This window comes from Hippocampus zosterae, chromosome 18 (genome assembly GCF_025434085.1).
Source record: "Hippocampus zosterae strain Florida chromosome 18, ASM2543408v3, whole genome shotgun sequence".
Classification (NCBI taxonomy): Eukaryota; Metazoa; Chordata; class Actinopteri; order Syngnathiformes; family Syngnathidae; genus Hippocampus; species Hippocampus zosterae.
In genome coordinates, this window is record NC_067468.1 from 12,536,358 (window position 1) to 12,563,768 (window position 27,411).

Genomic DNA, 27,411 nt, shown 5'->3' on the forward strand with positions numbered 1-27,411 from the left:
CGTCGGCTTCACAGTGCAGAGGTACCGGGTTCGATTCCAGCTCCGGCCTCCCTGTGTGGAGTTTGCATGTTCTCCCCGGGCCTGCGTGGGTTTTCTCCGGGTGCTCCGGTTTCCTCCCACATTCCAAAAATATGTATGGCAGGCTGATTGAACACTCTGAATTGTCCCTAGGTGTGAGTGTGAGCGTGGATGGTTGTTCGTCTATGTATGCCCTGCGATTGGCTGGCAACCGATTCAGGGTGTCCCCCGCCTACTGCCCGGAGACGGCTGGGATGGGCTCCAGCACCCCCCGCGACCCTAGTGAGGATCAAGCGGCACGGAAGATGAATGAATGAATGAATTCAAATAAATTTGTCTCAGACCTGGATGGCCGGAACAAGGAAGCGGTCTCCACCCGAGGAGCGCTACACATCCCGTCTCCTTCCTCCCTCACACCCTCGTTCCTCTCCTCCTCCACCCGCAAACGCTCCACGTAGGTCTTAGTAGGAGGTTTGGGGGGTCCGGATGGGCAAGGTCTGAGGTCGCAGTAGCTGCCCGCCGTTTCGGAGGAGTGCGACTGGAAAGCGGGACGATGAGCCGGCGAGGAATGAGCCGAGTGAGAGATGTTGGCGGGATGTTCCGGGGGGTTGTTGCTGGAAGACGGGCTGAGCTGAGGGTCGCTGGAACGCCGCGCGATGGGGGAAGGGGGCACCACCGCCAGGACTCGCCCACCTGAGTGGGCTCTCTGTCTGGTGACTGGAGATGAGAGATGAGCCTTGAGCTGAAATGGCAACATTTTTCGGTCGAGAGAAATGACGGCTGCGTCGGTAGTGGGCTTACTCGCACAGTACGCGGGGGACATGGGCGTCTCCCCCACGGGCGACAAGGGGCAGCGGTACTCTTGAATCTGGTCCATGCTCATCGCACAGTTCCTCATCGCGTCTTTGTGGTGGTGGATGGTGGAAGGGCTGCAAACACAATAGTCGATTGTTAAAAATCCCTCATGGATGTATTTTACATGTTGTTGACATGGCCGCGGGGGGCAGGGGAGGGTGGGAGGGGGGGTTGTGTCACGTGACAAGAAGTGACGTGGTTATGGGTGCTTTCTTTTGACAAAGTTTATCGTTTTCAATTTGAAATTGTTCCGGAACGATTGTTTGATGCGTTCAAATACGCATACGCAATATTATAATAAGGCGGCCCGGTACTCCAGTGGTTAGTACGTCTGCTTCACAGTGCAGAGGTACCGGGTTCGATTCCAGCTCCGGCCTCCCTGTGTGGAGTTTGCATGTTCTCCCCGGGCCTGCGTGGGTTTTCTCCGGGTGCTCCGGTTTCCAGCACCCCCCGCGACCCTAGTGAGGATCAAGCGGCTCGGAAGATGAATGAATGAATGAATATTATAATGATATAATTCATCATTCCAAATGTCAAAATTCAGAAATATGCAGCAGGTGAAGGTGCAGAAGGTGGCGCTTGTCATCACCGGTGACTGCCATTTGCGGCGCTTTAAAAAGGTAGCAATAAAACGGTCCATCTGAATTTTACACACTTCTGGGGAGGGGGTGCCGATGAGGTGGGGGGAGGGGGGTGCGGCCGCAGGGATGTGGCAAGTGTACTAGCTCTACACACTTGTGTCTCACACACCACACGTAATACACACACCAACCACCTGCATTTGGGCACAGGTTGCGGCAGAGGTTCCGGCGGTGCCGCTGGTGTCTCAACTGGACTTGGGCTGTCTGAGTCGCTGTTTGCGCGTGTAACAAGAAGCAATAAATGGACATCACGTATGAGAATGTAACAATGGTTAAAATAAGGAGACGTGGAACGGGAGTTGAGACTTCAGGCACAGGAACGGTTGGGGTCAGAATACAAGTACAGGGGATCGGTTTACCAAGGAGATCTTTACAATACAATAACTTTCCATTTTTTTTAAATTGAACTACTGAAATAAATGACGCTTTCCACGATAGTCGAATTGATTGAGGTGCACCTGTATTTTGAAGAGCGCTCCAGGGAACTCACCTATGAGGCATCATCTTCTCTGTGGTGAGCCCATCCATCATGGTAACGCTCCGCCTCTTGATGTACGCTCCCCTCTGATTGGACGGCGAGTAGGCGCAACCGTGCTTGCCGCCGGATAGGGCGAAGGTGGCCTCCAGGTAGCGCAGCGGGAGGGTCCGGCTCACCGGACAGTAGATATGGACACCGCCGGACTGCGAGATGGCTTTGCGTTGACTTGCGTAGAAGCGCACCAGCTCCGGGACCGAGTCGAAGCTTTCCGACTCCAGCACGTACTGCACCTGGACAATACAACGGAAACATGATGTGGAATCCATGTCTTGTAGTTGCGATCATGACAAGTTGACGGATGCGCTTACCTTGGTGTCACTGGATTTGACCAGGACTTTGCTGATCTTGAAATGCAGCGCTTCATTATCCCACCGACAGGTCAGCACGTAGTCACTCACGTTGATCAGGGAGTCACGCACTAGGAAGTCTCCGTGATGCTGCACAAGAGTCTCCGACACCTACGCACATGTACAGAAGTCACACGGATGCTAAAAGAAATATTTCGATCTTATTATATGATACAAGTGAATGCTAGAGTATTATTTTGTTGTTGTCGTGATGTATTGGATGTGAATATGATCAATTGATAGTGAAAACGACCAATACCAAAAATCTGATTTTTATGAAGAAAAAAAAAAAAAAGGACAAGCCCTAAGAGGACAATAATGCCGGTCGGTCATAAGAGCAGGGATGACATCAGCGCAAGCTTGGTGGACAAATTGCTTGAACCACTGTCATGACATCATTGCATTTTTAACCCTGATGTCACCTGCAATACATATTGAATGCAAAAAGGAACTTCATTCCTTTCTCTGGACAGCAGTCATTAATCTGAATCATCTCTCCATAAATAAACTGAATGAAAATATGAGTAGAAAATAGACCGCAAAGCTTAAAGACCAAGAGGTACACGTTCCTACATTACTTGTCAAAACGTCATGCTTTTAAATCTTTTTTTTTTGAACAGTTGAATAACAGGAATCCGGCCCATCGGGATTAATTACAACAATGCTTGAGGGCATTTTGGAGTTGCACAACAATGACAATGAGCTGCCAAAATGCATCTGCTGTGCTGTTCATGCTGCCGGAGAAAAATAAGGTGCCAACAGAGACTGCCGACTGAGAAAAGCTTTTGTTTTTTTTTCAGTAGAAATCTATTGTGTTCAGCATTATTGTGTATTAAAAAAAAAAAAAAAGGAAAGTCCAAAAATGGTTTTGAATGTCACTGAAAACAAGCAATCTATAAAATTTATCTTTCTGTCATGGTGGGTAAAGCAGCCTAAGACCCAAGAGAAAACAAAAACAACAGTCTCCACATTAAAAAAAACAATTTAAGAGGAGAAATAAAGAAAATAATCATATAAAAAAGCAGAATCATATCATGCAGTGGTAATATGAAGTTAACTGATGAATGCACTGACAGAACATCGCCAGCAGAGGGCGGTAAAAACACAGAGCATTCCTTCTATTTATTTATTATTATTATTTTTTTCTTACCGGTGCTCCACAGTGCTCCACCACTGCTTTAAATATACATATACCCTATTAAGGTAGATGTATAGAGAATATTTCATGTTTGACGGCTAAATGGACCACACAGCGGTCTAATGGTAAGCATGACTGCCCGATACCGCTGAAGTCCCGCCTTCGAATCACGACTCAGACCCTTCTGGAGTGGAGTTTGTCTACTCTCACCGTGCTGATGTGGGTTTTCTCCAGGAACGCCAGCTTCCTCCCCACACTCAAAAAACATTTTCAGCTCATTAAAATCAGCAGTGGGCAATTTATGATCAAGCTCCACAATTTGATTTTGAAAAACAGACACGGATTAGCCAGTCGATTTGTTAATGAGGCAAACATTTGCTCCGTTGTTTATTTAAAACATGTCAAATAGTTTGACAATGAATAATAAAAAAAAAAGAATAATGCATTCATGTAATGGAAGTGGCATAGCAGAAAGCCTCTCTAGAGCAGTGAATGCGGGTGTGCGTTGGTGTGCAAGTGTATTTTATGTAGTAGACAGAGTGCTTCGACTTCCCACTAAGTTTACATTGGGACAACCCATGAATAATGCATAACATGCAAAACGAATAAAAACCCAGAGAGCGTGCGCCTGCGTAGGAGCCACGAACGGATGCCCCTTCAAAATACACATTCATCCAAAATCGGCAGCGGACACGCCCTAAAATATTTCCGTGGTGTGGTGGGTGCCCGTGAGGCCATCGCCCTGGTGGACCCGCCCTCCGCACGCCCCTGGCCAGCTACGAAATGCCAAATTGAATACGCGAGCGATGCGCATAGCTACCCGCTTGGCTTCGCAACTCTCTTTGCGAACACTTAAGTCAATCCCGCAGAGCAGAGAGAGCGACGATGGGAGTCGTTAATCGGTGCCATCCTGTGTTTGCGCTGCTCAAAAGCCGCTCAAGCGAGCGCTTAAAAAGCACGGCCCTCAACCCGCATTTTAATCTTGTTTAATTACCGCCGCCGAGGTGGTTTTCAACAGCACGGATTTATTTATTGAGCGCAACTCTCCGTGCACAAAATGGATTATGGTTTTCTTCTCGCCATGTCATGCAAAATAAGCAATGTTTCAAGTTCGGGTGTTTGCTCCGCATACCTCTCGGGGTATGTGTCCATGATACCAGCCATGGCTCCTGATGTCAGCCGGACTCAGCTTCAGCTCCTCCTCCAGCTCCTTCCGCAGCTTCTCGGGAGGAGACTCCAGCAGGTACTTCTCCTTGGAGAACTGAAGGACACAGACGGGAGGGAGGGCCGGGGTGGGGGGGGGGGGCGGCACATGAGTGAAGTGGCATCGATGTGACGGGTAAATAGCCCACGGATTGCAGTGGTTCTGAGCGAGGAGGCCATTTGTCGACCTTAGAGAATACTTCAGATGTGCATGGTCACAAAAATACATAAAAATAAAATTGATAAATAATCATAATATAAGCATTTATGATCATTTTAACTTGGATGACAACAAATGCGCACAAAGCAATCCGATTGACCCTGACCTGATTACCAAGGGGAAGAAATCATACTAAGTAAGCTTTTGATTGTTCTGAAGTACTGCGGAGTCCTTCAGTTGCTTTTCAGTGACTCAATACACACACACACACACACACACACACACACACAAGTGTCAGACAACGACAAGAGGATCATGTTTCAGATTTCAAAGCTTTCCGCTTGCCGCTCGCTTGCACAAATAAGCGACACTCTCGGGAAATCTGCGGTTGTAAGACATGAAAATAAATTCCGGCAAACATTTTCATGCTTGTTTACCTTCAAAGACGATCTCGCCGCGAAAGAAATCACGCTAACGAATTCAGTCGAGCTGATTTTGAGAATTTTTTCCGCTTGTTTACTTGAGTTTGGGAATGAAACTGTGTGCAGTGAATTCCAATACTTGCACGACATCAAACATTGAGAATATCGCGTGCGACGAGAAGAGGCCCCCGTGATCGATGCTCTCTTCCCCAGGTCAGTGCAAAATGAAATGATGAACTTCCTTGTGTCTTCGCCACCTTCTCAGCCTTCTTCTCCGCTCCCCCTCGAGGGCTGATGGAGGAATATCGCCTCAGCGGCTCGCATTTCCCAGATTAGATTTGAGGTGCGCACGGAGGCCAGGAACAGAGCGACAGGGTCAAGTGGGCGCTTATTTCTTCCGCTCGTCTCCGTGGAAACCCAGCTGAGGCCTCCAACGGACTTTCAACAATAGACCAGTTGTGTGTGTAAGAGTCTATATGAGGGTAATTGAAAATTGAGTCAAGTTTGACTTGAGATAGGCTTCGCGGATTTGTCAGGGACAGCGACAAATTGACAATGAAAAAAAAGAAAAAACAAAAGGGAGAAAATGGCAGGTCTAAAGACGCAAGAGACCTCCGTTTTCATATCCGATATAACACATGATAGCATATCAAGCGATGCAATATAGATGATATTGCATTTTGCGTCAACAAAAATATAGTTCTGGGCACTGGGCAGATATATTCAAGCCCGATAGGCTGCTGGATAATTTTTTCATATCATTTTTTATCACCCTTGCCTATCCCAGCTCACTTTGAGCAAGAGACCCTGGACTGGTCGCCTGTCAGTTATTGGCAGCGTATAGACAAACACACATCCAGACTCACATTCACAGCTATGGACAGTTTTGAGTCAATTTTTTAGAATGTGGGCGGAAGGACAGGGAAAACATCAGCTGAGACTCGACTACAGAAAGTGAGAACTGTGAGGCAGAAGTGCTAACCACTTGTCCACCATGCTTTCCAGTAGAGATCATTGTTCCAATTCAACTGCAATGCAAAGTGAGGCTAAACGAGCCTGACTGCGTGTGGCGCCTTTTTTCAAGGTGAAATTCATTTCCTATTTTTCTTTTTTCTTTTTTTACTTCAAATTGCCAAGCTACATTTCATTTTTATGACTGCCGACTCGTTAGTTAGATTGTGACGAGGAAAAAACAAAAAAAATCAATGGTGCATCGCCGGTTTTGTTACAGTGAATAATTTGCGCCGTATTCCCACATCAACAAAATAATTGCTGGTTTCCACGGCAACGTACTGTGCAACAGTGATACGCAAGGAGAATCCGATGACGGCTATTGTGAGCCAAGAGTGTCCTCACTTTCTCATTCTCTCCGAGAATGATTTTTGTTGGTTATTAGTTACTAGCGGTTGGGACATCTGGGACATCATAAATCATTCCTTACCATTGAAACGAATGCGAATGCCATTAATCCGTTCCAGCCAATCAAACAGTGACACTCAAACAGAGCGCGGCGACTCTGACAAGAAACCTTCATTCCATATCCATTTTTCCAGTTAGTAGTAGAAACGCTCTGCTCAATTCCATTGGGGGAAACATCCGACTGCAAACAAGCCCACCAACGGTATATTTTTGCGCACTACGTGAACCTTGAGACAAAACTAAGCAGCGTGCAACAGAAAGTGCAGACAGCATCCAAACTCAGACAGACGGAACAATGGAACCTCATTAAATGGACTTAGAGAGGCTAACTGGCGGAGAGGACGGCTAGCCTATTAGCAGCTGTGAGAGTTAAAGCAAATTAACAGCTGATGCAAGACTTTGCTTCGCCAGAGGGTCCAATCACAAAGTGTGTGTAGGTGTATGAGTGACTATTGATGGACGGATGGATGGGGCTCAATATTTAGTTGAAGGCCCCAGACAGGCACTCAGAGCAGGTCATCGAAGATAAGCACTGTTATCACTGAGGCAGGCGTATAAAGTACGCACTCGCTATACTGCAAAGGCGGGGAGGTGAGTGTGGAAAAGATTGCAATGCAATCACAGCTGAAGGCACGGCGAGAGGTGCCACTTCATTTACACCTCCACTGTATCAATCAAACGCACACCCATTGCATACTGTAAAGCGCGAATGTAGACGTCAGCTTGGACAGGCTTTTGCGGCCGAATGGAATAATAAATATGCAAAATAGTATCAATCAAATGAAATGATGCTTTAAAAGGAATTTGTATGCAGAGGCAAAAAAAGATTTGAAACAAATAAATGTACTTGTGGCCCGGTAGTCCAGTGGTTAGCACGTCGGCTTCACAGTGCAGAGGTACCGGGTTCGATTCCAGCTCCGGCCTCCCTGTGTGAAGTTTGCATGTTCTCCCCGGGTCTGCGTGGGTTTTCTCCGGGTGCTCCGGTTACCTCCCACATTCCAAAAATATGCGTGACAGGCTGATTGAACACTCTAAATTGTCCCTAGGTGTGAGTGTGAGCGTGGATGGTTGTTCGTCTATGTGTGCCCTGCGATTGGCTGGCAACCGATTCAGGGTGTCCCCCGCCTACTGCCCGGAGATGGCTGGGATGGGCTCCAGCACCCCCCGCCACCCTAGTGAGGATCAAGCGGTATGGAAGATGAATGAATAAATGTACTTGTAATCTGCTCACATTTTTTTTAATAGAACTGGACCGGATTGCAGTTACCAGTAAATGTTTAAAAAAAAATATCCTTAACACCAGTGCATGTATTTCTACAAAAAGATAAAACGCCCAATGAAAGAAAAAAAAATGGCACCAAGAAGAACAGAAAATACAGTTGGAGCAGAATCTCTTTGAGTTCTGTACAGTCTCATGCATTTCTCAGCATGCACACAAATGAACAAAGTGGAGAAGAATAAAGGGTGGGGTGGGGGGGGGGTGAGAGCAAAAAGACTGGAGGGCACCTTTTCTGTTTTGCAGCCCACAGGGCTTGCCGCTGACCCTGTTGTCGTGGCAACGCCTGAAGCGGTTGGATGGGCTGTGGGGGTGGAGAATGGGGGAAGGCTTTGGGAGTGGAGGGGGGGGAATCCCACCAAAAATGCAGAGTTGTGAGAAGCTGTCCTGGGATCAGTTACTCTTCCCACTTTTGCCCTCCCATTTAAAAACAAAATTTTGGGGGGAGAGCAATGCAGACCAGGATTACGGCATTAAGGCCATGCAACGCTCCTGTCTCACATTAAAGGGCGGGGGGGGGGGGGGGGGGGCTGGCTGAGGATTTGCACGCCTGTACGTGTCCAGTATCACTGCTCTGTGGACTCCGATAATCCTTTTGTGCCCTCCATCCTGACTTCGACTGATACGGTGTGCCTGGTTCTCACGGGTATAATAGTTTTCAAGTCACATGAGTACTAAAATGATGGCAGGACACTTTGACCTCAGAATGAACGCAAACGTCTCATTTTGTCTTTGGGGCATTGTTAGGATGTGTTTTTACGGGTGCAACCTGAGCCTTTTTGACTGAAAAACATACGATTTGGGTGACAAGCATCTTAAGGTGGCAATGAAAATCCACTCAGACGTTTTTAAACCATTGGATGGCAAACAAGTCAGCTGTGTTCTCTTCCACAACTGCGCAAACGCCCTTTTCTATCTGCGCCTATCCACCAGGATGCCAAAGAAAGACAACTCAACCCTTACGCACAGCTACACTGGGCTCTGCGCTCGAAAAATAGCGTGATTGGTTGTTTGTCTAAACGTGCCCTGCAATTGGCTGGCGACCAATTCAAAAGTCAGCCGCGATAGGCTGCAGTTCATCAGCTGGCTCTGATGAGCACAGCCATTATCGAAAATGAGGCCAAAAAAATAGTACCACGTCTCATGAATAAGAAATTATTCTCATAACTTGTAGACCACATTTCTCATAAACTTTATGATTTGATGCAGCTAATACAGTTTTGGTCCTGTTCCAGACAAAGGTGCAGATATGGCAAGCTGTTGTAAGATTGGCCTTACAGAAAATGCCTCACAGTTGATTCACTCAATGAAACATGCAGTCTGAAAAACAAAACATTCCTGATGGATGAGCTTGGCCCGAGGAAACAAAAGAGCAGGAGGCGCACAATGTGGCACATAACCGGGTAAAATGACAGCAGTCGAGCTACAAAGAGCAAAACCATGAGTCTAATAATAACTGTGACCTTCGACTATACTCGTGTTAACACACACACACATACACATGTGTGTGTGTCTTGGGGCAGCTTAGCAGGTAGATGCTGATATGTACTTCACATTTCTATCCAAATCCACACAACCTGCAGCATTGTTTTTGAGCTGTCAGTCAGTTTTAACGTGTGCAAAGACCTCCGGGACTGACTGACAGCTGGTGCGAAAGATGTGACATACTGTACAGTGACACTCCCACTGAGGCAGTCGCCGACACAGCCTCGTTCCGTACCGCATGCGCTGCTTTGCATTCTACAATCTCCCTGATCACCCCCGACAAGGGAGCCCCATCATGTCATTTTGCACAATTGGCTTTAAATAAAATTGACTTTTTATTTATTTATATATAAATATCCCCAGTGTGGGACAAATAAAGGATATCTTATCTTATCTTAGGGCGTCCCGGTAGCCAGTGGTTAGCACGTCGGCTTCACAGTGCAGAGGTACCGGGTTCGATTCCAGCTCCGGCCTCCCTGTGTGGCGTTTGCATGTTCTCCCCGGGCCTGCGTGGGTTTTCTCCGGGTGCTCCGGTTTCCTCCCACATTCCAAAAACATGTGTGGCAGGCTGATTGGACACTCTAAATTGTCCCTAGTTGTGAGTGTGAGTGCGAATGGTTGTTCGTTTCTGTGTGCCCTGCGATTGGCTGGCAACCGATTCAGGGTGTCCCCCGCCTACTGCCCAAAGACAGCTGGGATAGGCTCCAGCACCCCCCGCGACCCTAGTGAGGATCAAGCGGCTCGGAAGATGAATGAATGAATGAATATCTTATCTTATTTGATTTTTTTCAGGGTGGCTGGAACAGATTAATGGCATTTCCATTGATTTCAATGAGGAAATACGATTTGAGCTACATTAGCCGAGACTTCTGAGTCTGATCTTGGACTATTTCCTGCAAAATTCCTTTAAGATTACGTTAATGACTAGACGGCAAGAACCCCCTACCCCCGCCCGCCCCGCCCCCTCCACTGTTTAATATGTCTTTTGTGTTGTCAAAACAAAATCACTCACTCTCATTGCACCGAATGTGAGGTCAAAGCAGGTTTAAACAAGATGCTGCGGTATCGAGACAGCTTTAACTAATGTCTTTTTGAAACCCCCCCTCTAGGTTAAGAAAGCAGTCGTACATATTCATTTGTGCGGCAGGGAGTGTCGTACATCATCATTCTGCAATGTTTGAAATATTCAAATGCTCATTGCGAGCTACTCCCTGCCATAGGCACACTACCCGATGCTCCCATTCATATTTTTAATTCCAATTCCTCAGTGAGCCATCCATATTTCCTTTCGTGCGCATATTCCCATGAGACCGGATCAATTTATTTCATCGATCTCCTCATAGTTCCGATCCACCTGGCAACCGGCACCCATCAATGCTTTGATGACAACACAATACAGTGCGAGTGAGACAGGAGCGTGTCCGTGCATGTCATCACGCCCAAAGATATACGATGACATCACAGCTGCCCGAAGGCCTCACCGTCCTCTGGACCCAGTCTGAGTGGATGTGTTTTATGGATGAAACCCCTGAGGCTGACCTTGCTGCCAACCGGATCCATAAAGCGCACGCACACGTGCACAAAAGCGATGCACTTACATGCGGTGGGGATCTGTATGGAAGCATGCATGTAATGTCTGATGACATCGGTAATCATTGCACACCCAGAACAGAACGCCGCGCAAACGCTGATTAGCGATAACAACGCATTTAATTAGACGTTGGGGTGGATGAAAATCGAATAAAATCCATGAACCTAATTCCAACTCAAATTGTGTTCGCTAATGAAATTGCACTATAAACATGACCGCACCTGCCCCCCCCCCCTCCACCCATGCTGTTGTTGCCATAAAATGAAACAAATTTCATACCCAGAGTCTCAATTACAGGATCTCACTGAGACACGGTGAGACTGGAAACTGTCTCCCACTTGCAGGAGTTTAAAAAATTTTATTTACTCATAATACGCTACTGTACTTTTAACGTCGGTCTTTACGGCGGTACTTGAGCCCACGGTAAATTTGTTTCGGTGGTACTTGAGCCCACGATAAATTTGTTTCGGTGGTACTTGAGCCCACGGTAAATTTGTTTCGGTGGTACTTGAGCCCACGATAAATTTGTTTCGGTGGTACTTGAGCCCACGGTAAATTCGTTTCGGTGGTACTTGAGCCCACGGTAAATTTGTTTCGGTGGTACTTGAGCCCACGATAAATTTGTTTCGGTGGTACTGGAGCCCACGGTAAATTTGTTTCGGTGGTACTTGAGCCCACGATAAATTTGTTTCGGTGGTACTTGAGCCCACGGTAAATTTGTTTCGGTGGTACTTGAGCCCACGGTAAATTTGTTTCGGTGGTACTTGAGCCCACGGTAAATTTGTTTCGGTGGTACTTGAGCCCACGGTAAATTTGTTTCGGTGGTACTTGAGCCCACGATAAATTTGTTTTGGTGGTACTTGAGCCCACGGTAAATTTGTTTCAGTGGTACTTGAGCCCACGATAAATTTGTTTCGTGGTACTTGAGCCCACAGTAAATTTGTTTCGGTGGTACTTGAGCCCACGGTAAATTTGTTTCGGTGGTACTTGAGCCCACGATAAATTTGTTTCGGTGGTACTTGAGCCCACGGTAAATTCGTTTCGGTGGTACTTGAGCCCACGGTAAATTTGTTTCGGTGGTACTTGAGCCCACGATAAATTTGTTTCGGTGGTACTGGAGCCCACGGTAAATTTGTTTCGGTGGTACTTGAGCCCACGATAAATTTGTTTCGGTGGTACTTGAGCCCACGGTAAATTTGTTTCGGTGGTACTTGAGCCCACGGTAAATTTGTTTCGGTGGTACTTGAGCCCACGGTAAATTTGTTTCGGTGGTACTTGAGCCCACGGTAAATTTGTTTCGGTGGTACTTGAGCCCACGATAAATTTGTTTTGGTGGTACTTGAGCCCACGGTAAATTTGTTTCAGTGGTACTTGAGCCCACGATAAATTTGTTTCGTGGTACTTGAGCCCACAGTAAATTTGTTTCGGTGGTACTTGAGCCCACGGTAAATTTGTTTCGGTGGTACTTGAGCCCACGGTAAATTTGTTTCGGTGGTACTTGAGCCCACGGTAAATTTGTTTCGGTGGTACTTGAGCCCACGATAAATTTGTTTCGGTGGTACTAGAGCCCACGGTAAATTTGTTTCGGTGGTACTTGGTAGTTAAAGGTTTCCAGAGCAAAAAAAAAAAATGGGTGGCTAGACGAAATGATGCCAAGCGATGCCACGCCTGCAGATGCTGTTGCTAAGGTAACACCGAACAGCCCAGCTGGTGCGCTGCCCTCAGGAAGTAACATACGTGACGTACGTGCGTGTGAGAGAAAGAAGAGGTTAATGTGTCCCGTGTGTGCACTGCTCTCTCATGCGCAATGGTGTGAACTGGTGAGGAAAACGCGGCGGGTTGAGAGGATCATGACGCTTATTCCGCGTACGACCGTGTGTTCTTCGAAATCTGGTACGGCTCGGTCAGCGGTTTTGAGCGGTGCAGGCAACGCAGCACAACACCATATGCTCGGTCAGGGAGGGGGCAAACTGGCGGCCTGCGGGCCCAGAATCTCAGTGCCTCCCCCTCTCGGATGATTTTAATATACAATACGAATATAGCTAACGATGCAGTCGTGGAATATCAGCAAATGCTGCCCTTAGCAACAGTAACTAAGGGTCCAAGATGTTTTTTTTTCTCCTAGTTTTAACTTTTTAATTAGATTAATTAGATAGATTAATTAGATTAATTAGAAGCACTTCTTCGGCCAATTTAGCGGACAGCCTTACGCAAGCATTTGGATAAATAAACACCCGGTTCCTCTCTGCGGTTGAGTAAACAATCTATTTGAGGAAATGCTCCAGTTTAATTGCGCGATTGCGTTTGCTAGCGGGGGCCACTTTGGGGAGGTTGACAAAGCGCGGAAGCCGGCTTAGCGCGCGGCGCTCATCCGACTCTATTAATCAACGCTTGGAATAGATTTTGCAGCAATTAGTTTTGTCGAGACGTTGACAACGTGTGACTAAGGCGATGAACTGATGATGCCCGACTCCCCTGCAGTTAGGCCTTCGTTCTCGAAGCCTTTTGCGCTTCGCATCACCTCCACTGTCGTAAAATATGTATACGTGTGCTTTCCAATATTTCCCCTTTTTTTTGTTCTAAGTCACTTTTGAAATACTGCACACCAAATTGTGACTGTGTGCACCATATCCAGTCTTACGTCGTCAGTAGGAGGGACTGGGTAGTTGTTCCACACTACATTGAAAACAGATATCGGTACTTTATACTAAATATTTTTACACAATTTTATACAAAATAATTTTGTGCTCGATACATCCGGGCCGCCGTCTTTGCACTGCGCGTGCTGCACAGGTTTCACGGAATAGCCAGTATATATTTATCTTCTTGTCAACTTATTCTCCTCGCCTGCTACGCCTCCTCGCTGTGGAACATGTCACTTGACAAAACGCAGCCCGCCGACGATAGCGCTAAATCCACGCGAGGAAGTCGGTTGTCTCATTTGATCTTGAACCGGTTGCAGCGATTTATCACATCTACTTCTGAGCCAGATTTTTTCCCCCATCTTCCTTACCTTTGATTGAGTCCGCTCTCTCTCTCTCTCTCCCTCTCGTTACCTTCTTGCTGACAGATCATCTCACTCGCTAGCCTCCATCTTGCTCTACGTGACCTTCTTTCGCCGTATCATATCATTCTCCATCACTTCCCGATGCACTCAGCCAGTATGTGTAAAGGAAGCAGCTTCCTGGTTGCACCAGCAAGAAACGGACGGACCTGATCCATGGAGTGGACGAAAATAAAATACTGCATTTCCTCTAACAGCAGCCGGTGGTGTTTATGTACGTAACTGCAGAGGACGACGGGCAGCTACACTGAGAAATCAACTGAAATACACCTTATTACTTACACATATGGTAAAGTCATGTCACTTATCATTAATCATCAAATCCTTTCTCTGGACCCCATTTATCAGGAGTCATTCAAAACAATTTCATTATCATACCAATATTCAATCTATTTTGAAGAGAAGTTGCCAAAAATATTTTCAAAAATGCCAAACTCCCATCCTGAAGCCCCCAAAAAACACAATAAAACGCCGAACGATGCAATCACTTCAAATGATGACTATTATTATCATCTCGATTGGGTGTCCACGATAACGGGTGATGTCACCTTTTTCTCTCTTTTATACTCAGGTTCATTATAGTATCATTAATATTAATAGTCAAAAGTCCAATAGCAAAACACCCTTGACATGTCCAGCCCGGTCACCAATTTTCTTATTCTACCACACACACACACACCACACACACACACACACACACACACACACACACCTGGGGCCTCCGCCACTCACTGTCACCCTCTTCTCTTGGGGATGAGCCATTAATGGCTAATTTGCAGGCTTTTGGAGGTAAAAGGTCACCATGTGGGCGGATGGATGGTCTGAGGACTCATCAATACAAGCCACTGTATCCTTAAAAATACACACACACACACAGGTCTAGACGAGCATGCATCATTTTAACCAAGAGGTGCAACCAATCAGAAACACACACGCACACACTTTCCTTATTGCGATTTGGAGGCAAGGCGCAAGTATTACCATCCATACTAGTACCATCCATCATGACCGTGACAACTGTGATAGAAAACCCGCGATCCATTTCTTTCCTGTATTCTTTAATAGACGAGGGTACCAAAAATGGAGGGCGCCGCTCTCCCATGATAAACAGCAGCTAAGTGCATGAGAATGGTGAAAAGGGACAAACACACACACACACACAAACAATCTTCAGTATGTCATAATGATATAATGCAGATTGTTAATCAAACGTAAGTTTCCACACAATGCGCGCGATAGACGCCACCCAACGCACTTATACTACGGCAAGCGGGATCAGCTGCGGTTTTTAATCCGCAGCCATGGATGCAAACAGCATATGGTGACACAGCATCTGATTAATTAATCAATGACCGACAGAGGAGACGTAATCAGCTTTGCCCGTCGGAACTACGCCAGGATATAAAACACCACACCCGCGGACGCTTGTCACAACAAAGGCGGGCGCAGGCTTGAAAACCATTTGAAATATTTCCTTTAGGTCTTGCCGAAATGGGAAAACTCTGATGCGCTGATCAATCGTGACGAATCAGAGCCGCGATTCTCTGATAGCAATAGTTTGGCGCGCGTTGGCTTGTATTTTGCAGTTCATAAGTGCGATACTTTTATAACTCGCAGCAGTGTTTCTTTCAATTCCACTCAGAGGTGGCAGCTTTTATCGTGACGGGTGTGGGGCCTCTAACCTACATCCCCCGGTGGAGGGGGGCGGGGGGAGAACCACATCTTAACATCCTGCCTGGCATCCTAATCCATCAATTCTGGCCTCTCGACACCGACTGCCTGGAGGTTAGCAAAGGCATTCTTAACTGCAGCATACGTGCCTTGGATTAAACCAGCACATCCCGATGCATTTATCAATTAATATTACTTTGTACTTATTGATTTGTGAAAATGTGTAGACCTACATTCATTCATTCATCTTCCTAACCGCTTGATCCTCACGAGGGTCGCGGGAGGTGCTGGAGCCTATCCCAGCCGTCTCCGGGCAGTAGGCGGGGGACACCCTGAATCGGTTGCCAGCCAAACGCAGGGCACACAGAAACGAACAACCATTCGCACTCACACTCACACCTAGGGACAATTTAGAGTGTTCAATCAGCCTGCCATGCATATTTTTGGAATGTGGGAGGAAACCGGAGCACCCGGAGAAAACCCACGCCGGCCCGGGGAGAACATGCAAACTCCACACAGGGAGGCCGGAGCTGGAATCGAACCCGGTACCTCTGCACTGTGAAGCCGACGTGCTAACCACTGGACTACCGGGCCGTCTTAGACCTACAGACCGACATCAAATTTGAAATATATGAACATGACAGTCAGGCTAAAAACATTTAGCCTTGTGCTAATTGTTGTGCTAGGCAAGATTACATTTGTTTTGTTTTTTTTGGGGGGGGGGGGAATAAAAGCTATCTTGTAGAAGAAAATAAGCTTCCTGTGAGAACAGTTCTTGGGGGGAAGGGGGGGGGTTGTTTGTTTGTTTCATCTATTAATCACTTTAAGGAAAAAAAGTTAGCTTAGCTTAGCTTGAGGCTAATTGAAAATGGAGCCAAGAAGCCAGAATGAGACGCAATTAGGTTTGTTAATTTCAGCATTCTCTTTGTTCAAGCCAAAATGAAACATTTTGCTGTGTATTTTTAACAATAGCCGTTCGCGTAGCTTTAGGCAGACCTAAGCGGGTAGAAACTTACATTCACGAGAAAAAAAAAAACCCCAACACACTCAAGACGAATGGTTATCTTAACGCGAGACCAATTTGTGTTTCCTCACAACAGTGTCATCCTATCACAATGCTGACGGCCCGGGACTCGTTTTAAATAAAGTGACAACATAATGGCCGCATCAGAGAGCGCCATAACTCTCGTGGCGTGACAGAGTAGTGATGATGCCAAGACTCATTTGGATCGAAGGTCAGAGCCGGGGAGAAGGTTGTCATAGAGACATTTATCTGTGGCGGTAGCCCCGCAAACACACACACACATTTTGCTTAGTCACAATACAAACAATGACCTATCGACCGGCCTTGGAACTTGACGCGCGCGCACTTCACGTGCACAAGGCGGAGATGATGTTGATTATGATGGCGAGTGAAGGGGAGACAGCGAGGGGGGGGGGGGCGGGGCATAGCAAAGCAAAGATGGAGTGAAAGAGCTCAGGCTGCATGACAGGAAAGAAATGACGAATAGCTTGAAGCCGCAAGGACCCTTAGATGCATATCAATTCGTTTTATCGCCGCCACACACGCAAGCGGACCCGGCAGGAAAAAAAAACCAAAAAAAAGAGCACGCCCTTAAAACGCCATGCCATTGGACGACGATGATGTCATCGCCTTGTGGAGGCAGAGAGGCCAACGTTGCTATTGGCTGGCTATGTACACAGCGTGAGAGCTCCGCTGAGGTATCACCACTCATTCAAATGTGTGTGTGTGTGTGTGTGTGTGTGTGTGTGTGTGTGTGTGTGTGTGTGTGTGTGTGTGTGTGTGTACGACCACTCCCTACTGAAGCATACGGCCGCAGCTATCAGGGTCTTGTCCATCATTGCGAGACCTGCCGGCGGGATGCTCCCTAATGGATGCCCCCGTACGCACGTACACGCAAGCAAATGTACACTCAAAGCGATTCTCCACATACAAGCCCCAGAAGGAGGGGAGGGGGAGGGGGGGGGCGGTTGGGAGAAATGGGTGTTGTCTCTGAGTTGTTACCGGGTGGTTGTCATGGTAACGTAGATGGAGCTGGGACTCTCTCTCACACACACACACAGAGACACACACTTCCGTATTGATGTAAGCACACCTTCAGAGAGCCAGCCCCCCCCCCCCCGCCCCTCGTGACAATTTTTAAGCAGGCATGAAGGCGAGAGGCAAGGCGAGAAAGTGATTTTTAGCGCGCGTGGACTGAGTGCGAGCGTCAACGTTGCCGTGAGAGACACGCCACACAAAAAGAGAGGCTCATGGGAAATTAGCCTCTGTACATCTTCGCACCCCACTCCAACCTCCACCCCACCACTTTCTTAAGTGCATGATGTCACTCGGCGGATCGTAATTGCTGGCCGAGCGGCTGGGATGTCGTCCGAGACTTCACACGTGAGCACGAGATGCTCACAAAACTTTTTTTTTGTTGTTCCGCCCCCACGCCAGCAGAAGGGAAAATAGCATCAGAAACATTTTCTCATTTACTAACATGACCTAAAGACATCTCGGCGATCAGCGTGTTGCCCAATGACGGTTTTAACAGCCGGCAGTCAGAGATGGCAAACGAAAGGTTTGCCAAGTGAGCCACGTGGACGTATGCACGCGCGGATTTCTTCAAGGAAAGCGTCGAAAACAAGTGTGCCATTCTCAGCTGCTCCGTGCAAATCACACCGAGACGCTTTAACAGCATCGGGTCCGTTCACGGACTAAACTCATCCATTTAAACCTTCCCGGTGGTCAGGGACGGTTTGTTTCCAAAACTCAAACACACTTTAGCTACCGGAACTCTTTAGGAATTCATTAAACATGAAAAAAAAAACTGAAGCATTAATCTAATGTCAATATTTCTAAGAGTGTAACTGCTGCTACACAGCTAGCCAAATGGCGGAAATGTACATTTTGACGATGTTGAGATATTGTCGAATGAAGATATTGTGCAGGGAGGGGGTTGGGGGAGGGGGTTGTTTGTTTGTTTTTTGTTTGCTTTAGCTTATTTTTTCAACGTGCAGTTGAAGGCATTCCGAGAACTATGGCGGCATTTGCGCAGCACTTCAAGCCGCAGCCGTCTGAGGTCAAAGATGAGTGAGGCAAACAATTGCGCACCTCCTGCTCCAAATCCTGTCACGATGTCAGCTGTGGCTTGCCCAACATATGCTAGGAGTGTGTGTGTGTGTGTGTGTGTGTGAGCGCGTGCCATCCATCCAAAGGCACGTGTGAATTTAAAGGACAAAAAAAAAACGCATTGGTAAATACAACGGCCGCACTTCTCAGCTTTCCACCTCTTGAGAAAAACTGGAGACTTGAGAAAAAAAATCATCGCGGGGACACGTCTCTAAAAAAAATTTAAATGAGAAACCAGAACGGTAAATAATATACATACTAGCGGACTAACCGTATAAGCGAGGAAAAGACGAGCATGATAATTAAGCAACGTGAATCGATGCCGTCGACGTTCAATCTCTATGAAGGGAAATCCATCAAGAGCTTGTTAACACTTTGCGAGCATCTACGGATCCATTTTGTGCCATAAAATGAACTCCGGATTTCGAATTAGTTTCACCATTGAAACGCGCGAGGTCCCACTTTTGTTCATTTTATTCGGCAATTCCATGACGCTACTTTCGATCACCCCTCTCAAATGCTGATAGGGCCAAATATTTAACTCGCAGGCTGATTCCTTTTTGGAATAACCCCCCCCCCCCCACCCCCAACCCCCTTTCCTGAAGCAGCATCCCTTTTTTTTTTTTTTTTTTTAAATTCTAATGTGAAGCTTTCCTCAATCACGTTAGAGCGGAGCAGCGGCGATAACACGAGGGCGCGAGAGCACTGTAATCTCGGCCCGAAGCCTGAAATCAACAACACGACCGGGAGACCGTCGAGTCCGAATGAAGATTTCCTTCGTAGGCCGCAATGTGCCACTTCAAGATACGCTCAATAGTTCAAGTTAGACAAAATCAAAATCTGGGCTAAATTGATGAAGGTCTAACGAGTGTGTTCCAAGTCCGTCCTTCACTCTCAATCGGAAATAATGATTTCCTGTCCGCTCGGCTCCAACGGTGTGCCGGTAATAAGCTCAAACCGCACGTATTTTTTTTTTTTTTTTTTTAAATCGACCCGACGGCGGAACCACAGCAACCAAACATCCCCTAAACGGATGAGCAAAAGAAGCGGGAAGTCGCACGCTACATTTGCTCCGTTACATTTAACATTTCGGAACATTTTGTACCTTGAATGCGACGTTCTTTTGACTCGTTTGTGATGATTTAACAAAATAACACAAGTTTGAGCGCTTTACATGGAGCTATTAGCCAAAGTGGCAAAACGACACATGAAAGATGGCCGAAACAACTGCGGAGGATTTCCTAGTCTGTAACTCGCAGTCAGATAAGGCTAAGCCCCGCCCCCGGCCACATCCAATATAAAGTATATTCACCTGACGGCTCCGTTATCTGCGCATGCCTAAAAATGGATGAACTTTTAAGTCATCTGATTCTTAAGTACTCCGAGTTGTGTCCAATCTTTTGCTACTCTGCCCACCTCTGCAGATGAATGCAAGTTTTTTTTTTTTTTTTTTTGTGCCAGTGGGTTATGCAAGCAAAGCTATGTTTAATTCATTTCAACCAACTGCTCGTGCTCGCCACTTTCAAATTTGAAGAAAGTGGATCCAAGCTTTAACTCGTTTTACAAGGTTTCCGAGTGCAATGTCTTGATCGGCGCATACGAGTAACGTGATGCATTCATCCGTCCATTTTCACAAGCACTTACGAGGACGTTATGAATTCATTGGGCTTCCTTTCTAATTACGACTACCGGATGCAGACTCAAATGAGTTTTCATCCCGTCGTAAATTCCGGCTGTACGTTAGCGCATTCTAATTTACGTACAAATTCAAGTTACGTCGGAACAAAACTGCGTCGCAAACCAAGAACACCCTTGATGCCTTTTTGTCATCCTCCAGGTTTGATTGCACAAAACAGCGGACAATACACATTAAGCGTCCAATCTCGTTTATTCGTCAGCATGCTCCGAGACTCCGTGACTTTGATCTCGCCCCCGAGAAAGCCAAATTCGGACAACAGAACATACGTGAAACCAAAATACGCATCTCACACTCCCGAGCTTAATTAATGCCCCCCCCCCCCCCAAAAAAAAAACCCCACAGCAGTGCACTAATGAGGATGCGGACAACACACACACGCGTACATACGCACGCGCACAGCTGTGCCCTCACACTATGTGCCTGCGGGGTGTGACAGGCCAGCATGCCAAAAGAGGATTTATATGATGAAAAGCTTTTTTTTTTTTTAGGGAGGAGGGTGAGAAGGAGAGAGCAGATAAGAGGAGTGGATTACATGGGGAATATTTCAATGCTAAAACATACCAGTCGGCTTGGCCCAGCACACACACACACACACATATACGCTTGGCTGACTGACACTGGCAAGGGTGTATCGTCAGAATGACGAGACCATTGCGGGTTAACCTGCTGTGACCGAGTTGGCAAAAGCAACGTCCTTGATTTTGTCGGCGGGACGCCCTCGGCGTCGTCGTACTGTTTTTTTTTTTTATTACCGTCGAAGCAAATAACCTCCAACTGCACTACAGGCTGTGCATAAACACTCTTTAGAAGGACATAAAGGGGAGAATGACGAGCGGCTCGTCAGCGTGATGAAAAGGGGGGGGGGGATGCGTTGCGCGTGCGGTAAAGCGGGCGCGAGAACGAGCAGGGGAGTTGACGCCAAAGTTTGTGAAAAAAAGGCGCAAACGGTGAAAGTGGGAACTTTTGAAGATGAATGTCTCCGAGTTTGGACAAGGTGAAATGTGAACAAAATGAATTTATTTTGGGTGGGCGGGGGGGCATTCTAGGGTTACTTGAGCTTTGCTTTTTTCTTTCCTCCTCTTTTATCACAAAAGGTCAACACATTGGTGTTCATTAAAACGAATTGTGAGGCACATCCAGAAGCCATCTTTACTCATTAAAGTTGAATTTACACTAAAAATCAGAATTAAAAGGAAGTAAATACGTCGGTTCATTTGAATGCGGTATTATACACACACAACGGTGTGACCCTGGAATCATTTGCATTATTTTCCACTGAAAATTTTTGCTTTGACAAACACCATTATGAAAAACAAAAACAAACTTCTAGGACACAAACCTGAATAAAACTTTGAGTGATTTGGTAATTTCTTCCCTTTTAACAATTGTTATGTACGTCACATACAACTTCCTTGTTCTAACTGAAAATAGGTTATCTTGATAAATTATTCGATCAGAAGTGCTCGTTATTGTGAACAAAATTTCTCAAAATGTACATTCAGCGTGCATTTTGAAAGCCATACTGTATGGCCTAAGACTCTGAGCGGCCTATGATGTGGCGTATCCAGGCAGAGACGTGGTCCGGGCAAGCACGCATCCGTCACATTGCCAGCCCGGAGGCCCGACTGTGTGAACGTGACACGTACAGTCGGGGCGCAGGAATGCTAAAAAGGACAGAGCGACCGGACCGGCTTGCCGACTTGGGCACCATGGCGGCCACATGCTGCTCAGGTCAGCGGGGAATGAGGCCACAGCCGTGGAGGCCAAAAGAGGAGGAGGAGAATGAGGGAAAGTGGCTGGCAGAGAGAAAAAGAGAGATTAACTTCAAAAACAATCAAAGTGGAGGGGAGGGCGAGCTAACCACGCATCTCTGTGTGTGTGTGAGTGAGAGAGATGAGGAGGGGGGGGGGGGATGTTACTGTCACTGTCAGTAGTCCAGGGGGTAGTTACATTGTCCCAGTTACGGAGACGCGCTGGAAGCGCTGGAAATAATGCACACACAATGGTTGAGCAGCATGACCGTGTGTGTGTGTGTGTGTGTTTGTGTGTGTGCGTGTGTGTGCGTGTGCGTGCACACGGTGAGAATAGCGCAGTCTAGAGCACGGGATCAAATGTAATCTCTCTCCACTGATACGGCCGATGAGCTGGGGACACTCCACAACACCACGACGCCCGGTTATTACAGAGTCGTCCCTGATTAACTACAATTTGAGAGTATGACATTTCCAAAAGAAATTCAGCGCAACCTGAAAACGCTGACTAGTGTCCAATTTGTCTGTCAAAACAACCGAAACGCTTTTCAAACACTCACCGACGCCATGTAAGGCATGAAAACAGTCATTCTAAAGCTGTTTTGACTCGATGCTAGCTGAACCTAGCTCGAGAGCGGTATGCTTGAGGCGTCACTGTCATTTCACTGGATGATAAAGAATCAGGAATAAGCCTGTGAGTCTTACACGCGTCTTTCTACATGTGTCGTGCTCAAAATATTCGCTGCTTGGAGCACAATGTAAATGTGTCACTCTTCTTGTTGGATGTTTACTTTGACACTTCAGCTTGAAGTGGCAAGAAGCAGCTCGACGCTGCCGTCTTTACGTTTTGTCGCCTTCAGCGGGTCAAACATTAACATTCAACCTCAGGTGTTTCTGATGCCAATAAAAAAATTAATTTAAGAAGTCATGCACAGCCCGTGTGTAAGAGCGTATTGATAAGAACTAACTAACGAATGAGAACGAGTGATGTAAAGTGATGGCAGCATTGGGACTATGGATGAGTTGAACGAGTAACAATTAACAGCGCCCGTGCTCGGTTTGCACAATGTTGCGCTTGACAAGCCATCTTTAATGAGAATGGATCGGGGCGTCAATATTGGGCCGAATAAAACGTAAATGTTTGAAAACAATCCCATGTGGCAACGAATCGGGCTTCGCGAATGAATGAATTCAACCGCTGTGATGCAACAACTTTCTACTTCGGTGGAGCAAGGGTTTTATTCCTCAAAATATGACATCATTGCAACTTGACTACATTTCAATAATGCTCAGCCGTGAAGCCCAAGAGATTCGAGACCTTTCTTCCAATATGCTGCCCCACCTACATTTTCATAATTGGCACTTTTGGGCATTTCATAATTGGCATACAGCGTATTAATTTCCACTCATTAACATTTACATTGCTATCGCTAATGAAACGGGCCGATTTCTTTCTGAATGTTCTGAACTCCCGTTTTCCTTCCCAGTGTGTGGAGTTTGCTCGTCTGTGTCTTGAAGAGTAAACGAGTCGAAACTGAATGAAAAGCGTCTCGGTTTTGCCTCAATGGCTTTGATCAACGCACAATTCCTCGCAACTTGCGTAGCACACCAAAAAAACACCAACAAAAAGCCAATCTTCATTTTGTTCAAGTAACGACAGTTTTCCAAACCTTTAGCTCTCCCAAAGTCCACGTTCTCATCTAACGAGGCACCGAAACATCTGAAACTTGATATCGGCTTTTTTTTACCGTGAGCAGCACGTTGAGCAAAATACACTCTGGAGTCACATCCTGTCTCGCGTACTGTACATGGTCGCATATCAGGTTCCAAACTGTGAGGTGGAATTAGATCAAGCCAAGATGATCCCGTAGACGACCCTCAACGCATTTTCACTCCCATTGCACTAAAAAACTCTCACATGCCACTATGGCTCTCCTCCGCACAGTGGCTTTGACAGGCCGTTGTTCCCATCCGTGATGTCACCGGCGTGCCGCTTTGCGTGAGGGTTGACGTTACCGTGCATCAAGAGGGGGGAATGCCGCGGGACACACATCAGCATGCGACACGCACTGACCTGCACCTGCATGAAAGATCCTCGGTAGAAGCAGCACGCCGCAGCCGACAAGGCGCTCCACAGACTGCACCTTTCCGTCATGGTGGGCAACCAACACTTTTCCCTTCTCACGTCCTCGTCTCTTTTTTTTTTTGCCTCGACTGTCTCTTCACCCCACCCGGGTGGGGTGGGGGGTGTCCAATATAAGCCCCCCAAGCCCCTGGGCTAAGCCTGTCCCACCCCTGCTTTGCCTAGCCTAAAAACCCCTCCACATAGTGACCCTCTGACTACATACAACCCCCCCCCCCCCACCAAAAAAACCCCCCAAAAAGCTAACCACACCAAGCTAGAGGAGAGCGCGGATAAAACGAGAAAAGTGAGAAGAGTCAGCGCGTCTCACGGCTCCTGCCTGACATCACGCCGGCTGCTGTTCTTGCTCCTCTCACCGCACTTGCTGCACTTCACGCGGCTGCTAGGGATTACCTCATTGCTTGCTCGTGAAAGGCGTGTGGGTGGGGGGAGGGTGAACCAGAGGGAAGAGGGGGGGGGAGTGGGAGGATGGATGGGAGGGGAGAGGGCCTTGAACATTGGCAAGAATAAGCAGGGGAGAGTGCTGTCGAATTGCAGGCAGACCCCACCCACCCTGCCGGACGACCCCCCCACCCACCCCCTCACCCAAAAAAAAAAAATCCCCACCCCTTTGGTGCTGAGACAATGCTGACATGGTATGCATGAGTGGGTGGGGAAGATGAAGGCGGTGAAAGTGGTAGAAAGTGAAGACAAGAGGACCAAAGAGAAGCTGAAATTGCAATTCTTTGCAAAAAGATGCTGCGGCTTAAAATATTCAAATCGCACCGGTGACAACATTAAAGCCCCTGATAGCAATCATCAGATCCTATGAAAAGATGCCCCCTAGGGGTTGCAATTAGAATTGGGATGTTTTTTTTTTTTTTAAAGTCCACATTGTTTCATTGGAGTCTCACAAATTCATTCATTCATCTTCCAAGCCGCTTGATCCTCACTAGGGTCGCGGGGGAGGCTGGAGCCTATCCCACCTGACCTCGGGCAGTAGGGGGGGGACACCCTGAATCGGTTGCCAGCCAATCGCAGGGCACACAGAAACGAACAACCATTCGCACTCACACTCACACCTAGGGACAATTTAGAGCGTTCAATCAGCCTGCCACGCATGTTTTTGGAATGTGGGAGGAAACCGCAGCACCCGGAGAAAACCCACGCAGGCCCGGGGAGAACATGCAAACTCCACACAGGGAGGCCGGAGCTGGAATCGAACCCGGTACCTCTGCACTGTGAAGCCAACGTGCTAACCACTGCGTATTAATGAAAAAGTCCATTCACAAATGGTCTCCACAATGATGAATGTTTTATTTGGTCTGAGTGATTTTGCGTTTTTTTTTTTCCCCAGAAAAAAAATATTCTGTTGTCTCTTAAAACTTTGGTGAAGTGACCCCTGCAAGATGAAATAAGTACATGAATAGGGAGCGGAGAGGAATGCAGCCTCCCTGAGAAATCTAACCTTTCTTCAGCCGTGAAAGGAGCCCGAAAGGGGGCGAGTCTCCACCCCCACCTCCAAACACACACTCACACTCACACACACACACACACACACTTGAATGCGTATATACACCGTCTTTCGCTTCCCTATTTCACTTAAGACAACTGTGGCAGCAGCCAAAGCGCATTTGCTGGCAAAGCTGGAATAATGCAGCCTGGCAGCTCATTAAAAGCTGAAACACGACAGCAGGTGTCGAAAAGGAGAACACGGCGTGATTCTCCTCAGCCCCCGTTTCACACGCTCACGCGTGCTGTCACCAGTGGTGTGGGGGCTCTGACTCCAGGGCCTTGTATACGCGCGTCATCCTCGAGGACGCTTCGCCATGACAACCCCACTCGGGCCTAAAATTCTGACGTGGCATTTTGTCGAGCCTGCAAAAAAAGAAAAATAATAATAATCACCAGAGTTATTCTTGCGTCTTTATCTCATCTTTGTCACGTCAGATAAAAGTCCGTAAAGACTTTGCCAAGCCGCCCCATAAATGCATGTAAGACAAATAACATGGCAGGGTGGATTCATTTCTGCACAATCCAGTGCTGGATTAAGCAGATTGCGCAGTAGGGGGAGGGCGGACGCATGATCTCATTATAGGGGTTCCAGGCTATCCCCAAACCCAATCCGCTGTTAAATCCCTCCAAAATAATCACGTTGTAGCATGTCACATCTGGCTATTGCACCACACCCACACACACACACCCGAGATGAACGAAACAGGACCGAGGGCGGGGTGGCAATGTGATGAGTGTATGACAACTGCTCTGGCTTCGGGGTCAGGTTTAAAAATGGAGTCATACAGCTTCTTACAGCGAGTCCAACACGGTCTGTGATGCTGAAACATAACACGCGCATTTTTTTTTTAATCACAAGTGGAAAGCACACGGCAGCTAACAAGTTATTGAGCAGTCTTCACTTGACATTTTTTTTCAACCTGATGGACTCAAATCTACCACAAAGGTCACAAAAGATCAAAATGAAATGTGCTTGTTGTACAAAAAAACTAATCAATACTAAAGAATCCTCAACCAAGAATTGTATCCAGTCATCCACATGCTTATCATCCTCTATCATAATGATCAGCGACCCCCACGCCCTCCTTAATGCGCACCCGCACATTTCGCACATGCCAGGAACTGCCACTCCACAGCAGGGGGCGACTTGCCCCAGGTGGTCATTTGCTGTCTTTCTTTCATTGGCTATCTTTCTGCAGACCCCCCCCCCCCCCACCCCACACAACCCTCCCGCTTTCCCTCCTCTGTGTCCCCTATCTCAACATCCCCCCCACTTGCCGCTCGGAGGCGGACGTCAGTTAGATATTAATTAGCGAGCCCTATCCCACAGGCTGATAGGGAGCACAATGGAGAATCCCAG

The 27,411-nt window shown here is 47.2% G+C and overlaps 1 protein-coding gene across 3 annotated transcripts in view; it reads right to left on the reverse strand.

Annotated features, from left to right (window-relative positions):
* sh2d3ca (SH2 domain containing 3Ca) overlaps positions 1-24,962 on the reverse strand; it is a 29,649-nt gene extending 4,687 nt beyond the window's left edge. Inside the window, exons 1-7 of one of the 3 annotated variants that reach the window (XM_052051533.1) lie at positions 24,495-24,962; positions 4,670-4,798; positions 2,361-2,510; positions 2,005-2,282; positions 1,649-1,726; positions 820-947; positions 363-735 (exon numbers count right to left, since the gene is read on the reverse strand). In XM_052051533.1, the coding sequence (XP_051907493.1) occupies positions 363-735; positions 820-947; positions 1,649-1,726; positions 2,005-2,282; positions 2,361-2,510; positions 4,670-4,798; positions 24,495-24,569 (1,211 nt within the window). In that variant the 5' untranslated portion in view covers positions 24,570-24,962. Of the gene's footprint in view, positions 1-362; positions 736-819; positions 948-1,648; positions 1,727-2,004; positions 2,283-2,360; positions 2,511-4,669; positions 4,799-24,488 lie in introns of all 3 variants that reach the window. The other 2 variants (XM_052051532.1, XM_052051534.1) reach the window with 2 other exon arrangements.
* Between the last annotated feature and the right edge of the window lie 2,449 nt (positions 24,963-27,411).